At 35.8% G+C, this 12,216-nt stretch overlaps 1 protein-coding gene across 1 annotated transcript; it reads left to right on the forward strand.

The window, feature by feature from the left end:
* Nucleotides 1-3,737: 3,737 nt before the first annotated feature.
* LOC121481797 (dynactin associated protein) lies at nucleotides 3,738-10,061 on the forward strand. Its single transcript, XM_041739314.1, has 3 exons — nucleotides 3,738-4,086; nucleotides 6,633-6,713; nucleotides 7,701-10,061. The coding sequence occupies exons 1-3, from the start codon at nucleotides 4,033-4,035 to the stop codon at nucleotides 8,028-8,030; spliced, it is 465 nt and encodes a 154-aa protein (XP_041595248.1). The 5' UTR covers nucleotides 3,738-4,032; the 3' UTR covers nucleotides 8,031-10,061.
* Nucleotides 10,062-12,216: the final 2,155 nt, after the last annotated feature.

A 12,216-nucleotide genomic window follows, 5' to 3' on the forward strand; every position in this document is an offset into this window, starting at 1 on the left:
TATCATATTAAATCAGTAAGAATAAAATCTGAATACTTCAGCAATGGAAGTGTGGTTAAGTAAACTCTTACTTTCATGTAATGGACTTTTATGTGACCAATAGAACACACAAAACCAAACAAAAAGGAATAAATATCTTTAGACATGCATTGAAAAAAGTTTATATGGAATCCATCACATTCCAATAGTGGATAAACAATTATTTCTAATTTTCTGAATTCTCTTCAAAGTCCATTTATATTAGTTTTCTAATTCGGAAAAAAGTATATGAAGTCAGATGTTTTCATGACCTAATAAAAAAATAAGAGAAGCAAGATAGTAAATTGAGGGCAGTGAGTAATGGAGACCAAAGTTAATGGATTTATAATGGAAGGATGAATCTAATCTGTGTGCATGCTTGTTTTTCTTCTTCTTTTTTTTTTCAAATAGTCATAGAATATTGTTTTAAAACTGAAGTACAAAAGAAATATGTATGCTTAGCTACATATACATAGTACATGTATATTTTAGTATATACCTATAATGTATGTACCATAAAACTTCATTTATTTTAGGATATTTTAACTTCTTTTATTTTGGTCTATCAATTTTCTTTCATACTCAACTGAGCTTCTAGATAACTTTCTCAAAATTTCTACATTTCCCTACTAGGGGTTCCATAGCAATGGAGAGAATAAAAAAAATGATCTTCTTTTCTTTTGATTTCTATCTGATCTTCAGAGCTGAGATAAAGCACAAATGTCAATTAGCATTGACATATGAATAAACTTTTCATTTTGGAGATATTTGCAACAGAACCCAGAAATAATCTCTTAGTTCTTCTAAGGATTCTGAACAATTGCCTCTCCTTTTTCCTTCGCGGATCAAGACAAATAAGCCCAAGAAGTGTCAGCAGAAATCCAGGTGCAGGTTGGCTGCTATGCTCTAATGCTTCGTGATCATGGCTTTCAGTAGCGGGGAAAAGGGAACAGCCCCATGCTCTTGCTCATTTCTCTAGTGAGTCATATTTCAATCTTTGATGGTCAAGGTGGAGATCAAACTTAAAAGACAGAACAAATGGCTTAGGTCATGAAAACTTAGACCAGACCATAAAATTGAAGGTTCAGGTTCAAGTATGAGGATTGATAATAATTAACATACTTACAGAATCAGCAAATGAGCAAAGCAGAGGATGCTCATGAGCTCATCGGTGCACAATGGTCAACACAAAGAATATGGTGCCCCAGCTGTGACCTTGTTGCTTGCTGGGAGGCACCAAAGTTCAGTGTCCTGGGCACCTTTCATGAAGTGAGGAACCAAACCCTAGGATTAGAAGCCATTTAGGCTGGAGTCAAAAGAGGGCACAAACCTCAACTCTGAATACCTTAAAAGCAACTGATTTTTTTTTTTAATCAGGCCACATGTACAGAAACTAGTTTACTTATGGTTTACTTCTCACTGTGCCATCAGTCAGAAGTACAAAAGAAATACCTATACTTATAGACATATACCTAGTACATATATATTTTGGTATATACCTATAATATATGTACCATAACACTTCATTTTTAAAAAAGATCTTATTTATTTATTCATGAGAGACACACAGAGAGAAGCAGAGACCCAGGCAGAGGGAGAAGTGGGCTTCCTTCAGGGAGCCCAATGTGGGACTCCATCCCCAAACCTGGGACCACACCCTGAGCCCAAGGCAGATGCTCAACCGCTGAGTCACCCAGGCATCCCAAAACTTCATTTATTTTAGGGCGTTTTAACTTCTTTCATTTTGGTCTATCAATTTCATTTCATATTCTACTGAGCTTCTAGATAACTTTCTCAAAATTCTACATTTCCCTACTAGGTGTTTCATAGCAATGGGGAAATTTCAGTGCACGAGGCCTAGCCAAAATGCAAATGGACCTTCCACATTACTTGTCAGAGAATCGCTATGAACACAGAAGAAAGAGAAGGTAATAAAAAAATTAAAAAATATATTTTTAAATCAATATTTTTATTGATTTTTATTTTTAGCTGAAATGACACATAGTATGAATTTTATTAGAGCTCGCCAATGTATCTTAGTAAGTACTTACTTTTAACTTATATATAGATTTTCATGTGTGGTGGATATTTATAAGATGAACACCCATGTTATTACACTCAGATCAAAAATAGAACACTTTTAGCACTTCTAAAATCCCTCCATGTTGAATCCAGCCCCAATTCTGCTTTTCTCCTTCCCCCGAGAGGTAACCACTATTATGAGTTGTATGTTAATAATTTGCTTGCTTTTTAAAAAATGGCTTTATCACTTATGAATGAGTCTCTAAATAATAAAATTTAATTTAATGTCTCTGTTATTTTTCCCCACTACATTATAAGAATCATAGATTTTATGTGTCTAGCAATAGTTCATTCACTTTCATTGGTGAAAGTATTTTATTGTATAAATATATCACAATTTACTTATCTATTCTGCTGTTGATGTGAATTTGGGATATTTTTAAAAAATTGATAAAATAATGCTACTATAAACATTTGTGTGTGTGTGTGTGCACGCGTGTGTGTGTTTCCCCACATAATGGGAGTGGAACTGCTAGATCATATAGTATACGAATATCTTCAAATTTACTAGATAACATCAAATGCTTTTCAAGTTGTCTTACCAATGTATACTGCTGCCAGGAGTATATTTATTTAGAACTTCATTAATGATTTACTCATTTAAATTTCATAATTCTTTTCCATTTAAAAGCAGTACACCTCTATTAGTAGATTTATTTCTAAGTACTTGAAATGTTCTTTAAATAGCTCTTTAAGTTTTTAGTTTTCTGAATATTTTTGCTGACATACAAAACTATGAAACAGTTACTTATACAAAACTAATGTAAAATGAATTTAACTATAAGTCATTTAATACTTGCTTAGTGAGAAGTCCAGAGGTTTGGAATTAGTTACAGACATTTTTTTCATGAATATACTTACAATAAGAAGACATGTCTACTTTTGAAATAGGATGTGTGTAAGCGTCTTAAAATTTTGGAAATTCATGTCATTAACACTGCCAGGAGTTGTTGGCTTATAGGAAATGCACGACTAAAACGGATTTTTAAAGTCATTCTCCATTCCATACTGCATGCCACATTGTTAAAGGGCCAAGGAGCATTCATTTTCAGATGGATAGAAAACACCACCTCAATTTTGCATGTTGTATCATGTGAACGCTTCCTTGGGAGAAGTGGAAAAGTGCCAGAGACGTTGTTAATTTTCTAGTTCCCACTCATCAGAAAAGATTGGGGTTCATGAGAAGGGTGACATTACATAGCCAAAAGCAACACAAATTTACAGAGAAGCAGACCAGATTTACTGTGGATAATCCTTGATTCCCGCAGAATCCTTGATTCTTGTGGATAATCAAGAACTAATGAAGTGACTTATTTGCTACTCTTTATTTTTAGCTGAAACCATTTTAGCGATGGTTGTCCATCTCAGCATAGCCACTGACGTCAATAGCACCATAGATTTTATTCACCATTTACCTAAAATCTATCATGACCCCATAATCTCAATATTGATTTATATCTGGAAAGTTTTGAAATCAGTCATTACCATAATCCTTCTGCCTCGCCACAGAATGTTCTGCAATGTTCATAATCAAGGAGTGGCTTTGTGGGTTTTTTTAGAAACAAAAACTAAATTCCTAACCCATGAGAAATCAAGTTTCAGTGATTTACATGAATTACGTGAAATAAGGAGGACAAGGGTTCATATCTGCTCAGAATCCTGGAGTCATTTTTACAGCTGAGATAATTTTCTGCATGTTGTTTTTTTGAAGGGAGCAAATTTTTCTATTTTTCCTCAGCAAGCATAAATCGTGTACTTTGGGGTTGAATTTGGAAATTTTTCTTTGGAGAATAGATGATTATTGCTTTACATAATCCAGATTGAATAAATACAGTTATTAATTTGACAAAAACCCAGGATTTTCCAACTTCTTATCCACCAAGTGAGTATAGACATCTCTGGAGTTGCACTTGAGATATCAGCACCCGCAGAATGCACGGCGAACGGCATCATGTTGAGGATGTTGAACAAAGTGCAGTACAGCTGGTGAGTACCTATGCCTTTTAGTTGCTTTCCTGTCTCATACTCTTGCCTTCAACGTTTAACGTTTAACACTTCAAGAAAGTTAGGTTGCATTCTTCTGATTTTGCTATTTCAGGATGAATGGAATCCAAGATGTCATTACCAGTAATCAAAAGTGTTCAGAGGTTATTTAATATGCCAGATAGTGTTTTCATTTCATTTGGGAATTGTGCATTAGACTTGCCTAAATTTTGATATTTTGCCTGAATTTTGACATTTCTATATGGGCTACTTGTAGACAAAGTTTTTAATAAATTATTTGAAATGTTGCTGGTAGCACGTTAACATTATTTTTTTATGTTTGTTTTATATTTTTTATTTGCATTATTATTAATTATTAAAATTATTATATATTTTGATCCAATGAAAGTATTTATTCTCATTGACCTACTTGTATATGTTTAATTTTTTTTTTTTATTTTTTTATTTATGATAGTCACAGAGAGAGAGAGAGAGGCAGAGACACAGGCAGAGGGAGAAGCAGGCTCCATGCACCGGGAGCCTGATGTGGGATTCGATCCCGGGTCTCCAGGATTGCGCCCTGGGCCAAAGGCAGGCGCCAAACCACTGCGCCACCCAGGGATCCCCTATATGTTTAAAGTAGTAATTTATGGAAAATGTCTCATGGGGAGACTTACGGTAAAAATGCATTACTCTAATAATATAAAAATCATATTTCTTATAACATATATGGGGTCTCATTCATCATTCTAACAAATCTCTTCATTTTACATATGAGGGAATTGAAACACTAAGGGTCCATTTAGCTAGTGGCAAAGTCAGAAATAGAACCAGATTTCTCACATATAATGTCATTATAAGAAACTACTAAAAAAAAAGAAACTACGTTTCAGAAAACTTGACCACTACTATACTCATAATAAGGAAAAATGAACCTTAAGCCAACCCGAGGTTGTAGAACCAAGAGACAAATCAGAAGAAATAAACACAAAGATAGGATTTGATAAAAGAGTTATTTTGCCACTTGAAGCTTGTATTTATGATCAGTTTCAGGATTCAACAAGTAGACCAACATAAGCTTAATTTATAGGATGTCTCATATTTCAGGGAAGTTACACAATGACATTAATATCATGTATAATACATCATTTTATTTCCTTCTTCTTTTCATTATATATTAAATTTGAGTTATGGTAGTTTCTCCACCTGCCAAAATCTAGGCAAATTATTCCTTTAAGTCAAATAATTAGGTAATCTTGCTAAAATAAAAAAACAAACCCAAAACTCCAAAACAAACAAACAAACAAACAAACAAAAAAAGCGATAATCAAAACCAAATAGTAAAATGGACTTCTGAGACCATGAAAAGGAATGTTTGGATTTCTTCCCTCCGCCCCCCCCCCTTTTTTTTTTTGGTAATCTGACAGTCTATATAACTTCTTACATTCTCCCAAAATAATGGGTAGAAGTTTTTTTTATATATATATACAAATACTAGATGAATTTATTTGCTCATTTTAGAGCATTTGGAAAATACAGAAAATAATAAAGATAAAAGAAAAATCACCCATGATCCCTCTCAGAAAAAAAAAATGCTAATATTTTGCTTCCTGTCTCCTCTCCCATCCAATCTTATTCTTTTGATTGCTTTATTTTGCCATGTAAATTTTTGTCAATTTACCCAAGTTTTCCCTCCAAAAATCCCATAAAGATATTAAAATTCAGAAAATTGAGAGTTTATACTGCTGAAGCTTTTTATAAGAGGACATTTATCCAAGTTGTCTTTTTGTTCCTCAGTAAAGTTTTATGGTTTTCTTTATATAAGTCCTGTAGCATTTGACATGTTTAACCATTTTATATTGCTTTATTACTACAATTAGTAGTTGCTAATATATGCGCACATGTGTGTACATACACAAGACAAGTGCTGCTACATATATTTTTCAAATTTTTATAATCAGCCAATTTAATGAGTTCTTATTACTTTTGAGAGATTGTAAGGTTGATTATTTGGGACTCTGTTTGCAGACAGTCATATCAAATAGAAAGAATGTTAATTTTATCTTCACATTTCCATTATTCATACATTTTGATGAGAACTTCTAGAAAAACATTACCTAATATTGGTGGCAGGAGACATTCTTCACTTCTTCTGACTTTAAAGGAATGTGCCTGTTTTGAGGTAAACATTCCTTATCACATTTGGGAATTACTGTTTTATTTATAGTTCTTTGAGATTTGCATTGTTTGTCTACTTTTGTCAAGATTGAATGCTAAATCTGTTAAAATGATCCTTGGGCATCTATTGAATCAATCACTTTATTTTTCTTCATTGATCATTTGATGTGAAAAATGTATGTTACAATTCATATCATTAAAACCATTTATTAGAGTTTCAAATTCTCCTAGAACTTGGTTGGTTCTTCATTTAATACATGTTGGATTCACATCATTTATTTGTGCTTCATTTATATTCCCAGATAAAATAAACTTTAATTTTTAACAATAAGCCTTTTTTTTTTTTTAATTTAAAAATTCTTTCTTTGCAGTTGCCCAGAAATCCATACTGTTTGAACGAAGGAGCTCACTGTGGTTGTAGATTGCCTGGTGCGACCCTCCATCCACAGTGGGTAAGATTTGGGGACTGGGGATGGTGGGGAGTCTTTAGCAGTCCTGTGGAAATCTGTGGGGCTCTTGTGTCCTTTAACCTTTCACTGGCCCCATGTCCTTTGGCTACTCTACACATCTCCAGTGCTGCCGTGTGTGTGTGACACCTGGGACCCATAGTCTCCAACAGTTTGTCAGGCCTTCATTCTATTCCTTGAAGACCATACCCCAAATGAGAGCTAATAAGTTTTGTATTTTAATGTCTTTCTGAGCTCAATGAAAGTCCTTTTATGTATGAGATAAAAATGTATTTTTTTAAAATTTTTATTTATTTATGATAGTCACACACAGAGAGAGAGAGAGGCAGAGACACAGGCAGAGGGAGAAGCAGGCTCCAAGCACCGGGAGCCTGACGTGGGATTCAATCCCGGGTCTCCAGGATCGCGCCCTGGGCCAAAGGCAGGCGCCAAACCGCTGCGCCACCCAGGGATCCCCTAAAAATGTATTTTAAAAATATTTTTCTAATTCTGAAATTTCAATAGGTAATGGAAAATAGGAGATAACAATGAGCAAAGAACACCTGCAATTTTCTATCACTCAAAGATAACCAATCTAAGTGTTTTGATATGGGTTTTTATCGTTTTCCTAGCCATGAGGGCTAATTAGGTAATTTATATTGCAACGTTATTAGCTGATAATAACTAACAGTGATATATCCCAGAGGCAATCTGTTTGCATTTGAGATGATGCCTTATTGCTTTAGTACGAAGGGGTAACTCAGAGGGAACATTTTGTCCTCATGGACTTGTGGACAAAGTGTGTGTGTGTGTGTGTGTGTGTGTGTGTGTGTGTGAAGGAGAGAGAGAGGGGGAGAGAATGCAAGAAAGCTGTACTTTAAATTATAGCTTTTGGAGTAAGGAAAAAGGTTAGCCTCATTATAATTGAAATCAGTTACCTAAATCACTACTGTGTCATTTGCTGAAATATTAACTTTTCATAATTCATTGCAGGTTACAACAAAACCGTGGTCACTCTGGAAAACATTTCTGGTGTGTCTCTTGGCCTGTTTAATTGCCACAACTCTTGTTGTTCTGGTCTTATATTTTGTCCACTTTGGCAAGCCCACCAACAGTACCACTATCATCATTCACGCAGATGGAAAGTCAAATCATGTCACCTGCATCCCTGGTTCTCCCCCATCTCCTGCCTCATCAACCCTGCCTGGATCTCCTACCACTGTGGCTAAACAAAGCTCCTCTGCCAAGGTATCTCCGTCCTCCGTGGACACAACTAAACCAACAACATTGGACCACGAAGTTATCATTGAAGAGGAAAAATGACATTTTTTGAGCCCCTAGCTCTCCTCAAGCCGGATCAACACCCTAGCCTTGAAGGAGGCATGTCCAGGTGTCCTCTCTTCCTGGCCAAGAGCTTCCAAAGCAGTTTGGCTTCATGAGAGCTTCCCCTCTTGGTCTGCTCATTTGCTATATTCCCATATGGTAATCACTCAGTTCTTGGTTCCTCCAATGTTCAAATGATTAGGAAAAATTTTTTTCAACTGATTCTGATTGATCCATTCAGGCAGGGGCCCAGAGCTTTCTTTGCATCCCTCCTATATAACCACCTTTCTTTTCACAATAGGGGTTTCAGCTGAGGTAGAGGCTGCCAGGTGGATCCCCTTCTTCTTTGTTCCCTGCCTGTTGGTTCTTAAGCCAGGATTTACCCTCTAGTTATTGCTTATTTTACAGTCTCATATGCTTCACTATTTTCAGCATTTGTTTTCCAGTAGGGGGAAGGAAATGCTCAATTATAGTAGTTAATGAGAAAGAGTCTTAAAATACCTATTGGTTATTACAGATGCATTTCGCTTGTTGGGAAATTCAGAAAAGAGATCAGTGAGGTTAGGAAGGAAAGTCAAGGAAGATTTTGGAGACAAAGAGTTGGAAAAGGGTGAAAATTTGGACTTAGGTAGAGATAATTAAAATAGAGAGTTGAAAGGTGAAGGGGATTTAACATTTAAAATCAAAAGCATGCTTAGAAACACTTCAGATGTAACAAATGATGTATTTTATATATATGCATTTTTCACTGATATTGTCAATATTATTTTCCATATTTGATATTTTGCTCAATATCTAAAATACCATAAACTACTACTTATAAAATTTGAACCTTAAAATTGTTTTGTATTTTGTACTATGATTTTGCTTACAGTTTGCTGCATAACACAAGACTTGTTCAATGTCATTTATATTGAGTGTTTAATATTTACTAAAAGCATACACATTCATTCTGGGAAAGACTTCAGAGTTAAATGAACCTATCCATTACACCCCCGAATCTTCAAACTACAAAAATGGAAGACTGTCTCAGACAAGCAGGCTTCCTACCCAAGGACTCAGCCCTGTGAGAGGACACTAAAGCCTTGGTATCCATCGTCCAACTTCTGATTATCTTTTGAACACACATTTTCAGAGGTTCTGAAAGCACTTTTTTTCTTTTCCTAAAGCAAAAGACTTTGTGTTCTATATAATTCTAGTTGATTTGTTGCAGTCAATAAGAGGCCATGTAAATTAGCATAGACTTTGAGGCCTTGCTAAGTACCTAGTGTCCATAAGATCAGAAATATGGTCATTCCTTACAAAATTGTTATATATGGACAGTTAGTATTATTTCTCAGATACCAAGAGATGTACACATTTGAGTCTCTAAATATTAATTTTATACCACAAATATCATTTGATAATACAATTTAAGAATGATGAGAGTTATATACATTTTAGAAAATAAATGTCATAAAGCTCTAGATAAGGTTAATAAACACAAGGGAGTAAATGTGCATGCATTTTCCCCTGTATGATTTTAAACCAACTCATTTTTTTTTTTTTAAACCAACTCATTTTATTGTATTTTTTATTTAAATGCTTATGAAGAAGAAAGACTAAATTCACTAGGTTCAGATGTACTTAATGTGATTGAAACTTTGCTTTGTGATATGAAAGTAAAAGAAAAGATTTTTAAAAAGGACTGAAAATAAACTTACTTCTAATTAAAATTAAAAAAATAGTTTTCTATTCTAGAAGCCAAGCTAAGTAACTAGATGTTGTAATAAGAGCTGTTGTTAACTTCTTTCACTTTTATAGATCTTATAGAATGGGGTATGGTAACATGGGAAGGATAACTTTTTTATGTTTAAGAAGAATCTTAGCAATGAACTTCCTACATTAGATATTGGGTTGGAGGATATTGTAATTAAATTATCTGAGATCATCAGGTTTTGGAGCTTTGTAAAATAGAGATATGAATGGGCTCTTGGGTTCTTTTTTTTTCCTTTAGATTTTTATGGTTTAATAAAGTATTAAAATAGTAAACAGAGTTGTGGAAAATATCTTCACAAGTTAAAATACATCACTTGAAACAAAAATTTTACAAAGTATTGTGAAAATACTAAATGTGCATAGTTAATAAATAAGTAGTCATCCAGTTTTAAACATTTATTCAGCAAATATTAAAACCATATATAAGTGCTAATATTTATTGTTCCAAAATTTTATTCACTCACTGTACTTGATCGATAGTAATATATTTTAGTCAGGAAGCTCCTCTATTTAAAACACCTGCTACATACCCTTTTGCGAGTCTATCATTTATTCTTAAGTGCAAAGTAACTTAGCATTACATGTTAAATTTTCAAATACAAATAAGAGTGTAATTAACTTCTTTAGAGGCTTTATGGGAAAATGTCCTATTGGGCGTTTTGTTCCCCTCAAAGCTTATATATCTATACTGAAAATCCACCGTAATAGGTGGTCCAGCTCCATGATGATATGTGATTCACTCTGATAATGGGCAGTTTCAGAAGCTTTTGAACTTTGAAACTATAGCTGATAACATTGACTCTATCTTGGCTCTCCTCCATCCTGTTCACGCCTGAGCAGTGACCTCTTCTAGGTGTTCCATGCCCAGAGGAGATTAAGGTATACCTTCACCCAAATGTGGGAAGGCTAGTTCTGATCTTGAGCTTCCCTAAGGTGGCACGCAGAAGGCTCCACTTTAGGGAACCAGTAGAGGTCCTCTGGTGCATACAGATGGTGCCACTTTAGGTAATTACCCTGTGGCTGCGCCATACTGCTTGCTCTATAAAAGCTGGGAGATTAAGGTCTGGGCTAGGTGGAGAATAACTGTGACTGCTGCAGGTCGTCCCCTGTGGGATTCTCACTGCCAGTAAGTTACCCTGAATAAAACTAAATGGCAGAGAGAGGCTTCATTTTTCAGCTCAAAGTGCCTTCTCTTTGGTCTACTGATCCTCCTTTACCTTCTATCAATTGGCAAGCCAGCCAGGAGGTGGAAAACAAGTATGGGCAAAGTGGAAGGCCTCTTGTTTGTGGGAGAAATCCCAGATTGGCCAGCCACCTCCATGTGGAGGGACTCGCTGGGTTTTTGGAGCCTTTCAAAAAAAAATTTTCTTGCACTGCAAGAATATAGGGATGCATCCCCCACCACCCAAGTGAAGGGATTGTTAGGTACCTTACCCAAAACGGCTGGGAAAGAAAATAGAGAAGGGGAAATAACCAAGCTATTGTGGCAGTAGCTTGGTGGTTGATCTGTGCATATGAGGCACCACAGAAAAGCAGTTACTAGTAAGGAGAGAACTGGAACAAACCAGGGAAGCGTGTCTTTAGAAAAGGATATAGGAGCTCATGTTCCTCTAATGTGGACATTATGTCCGAAAGAACCCAACAGCCAGAGGAACGCTTAGAAATTATAGCATGTAAGATGGCAAAATGCATGGGCACGGACTTTCACACACTAAAGTGAGAGCTGTTATATCTTAAGAGAATTGAGACCCTAAAGCATGTGATCCTGGGGATAATGTCTTGTCGGATAGCATTATCACAGAGGAGGGGAAAGATGTACAGGCATATCCTTTGATTCAAAGACCCAGGCCACTTGTGAGCCTGGGGATGGTGGAAAGGTTCCCACTAGTGAGACAATGACTATGAGGGAATATTCTGCTGCTGGGTTATTGGAGCTAACCGGCTGCTTAAAGTGGAAGGGCCAAGATGGGGTGGCTGCTTGGGTGTTAGGACTATGGAATACTGGGGGGAGATGATATTATGTTAAATGGGTTTGAGATGTTAAAAATGGCCTCTGTCATTGCTCAGTCTGCCTTGTGACAAGGATTAGATGCTGCAGGCATGGGTGAGTATCGAGGTGCTTAGCTAATTTGATTGATTGGATAAATGCTACCATTAAGATAATCTGGCCTAGTGAAGAGGATGCTCCCCTCCCCTACCTGTTATACTGGGCATCTATGGGAGAACTGCAAGAAATTATATGTGAACTAGGAATGAAACATGCCATTTATACCCAGCATTTTGGAGGCCCAGGAGAAGAACTATTTTCCTCTGGTAGGAAAGCTCTTATCTTACAGTCAGCCCTGGAGCATGTTAGGGGATTTAGCATCTGTCCTTGACGGGTGTGGCTAATTAGCCCTTTGCTACAGTGGCTGCTATGGTTGCTGAC

This window comes from Vulpes lagopus, chromosome 24 (genome assembly GCF_018345385.1).
Source record: "Vulpes lagopus strain Blue_001 chromosome 24, ASM1834538v1, whole genome shotgun sequence".
NCBI classification, from domain to species: domain Eukaryota; kingdom Metazoa; phylum Chordata; class Mammalia; order Carnivora; family Canidae; genus Vulpes; species Vulpes lagopus.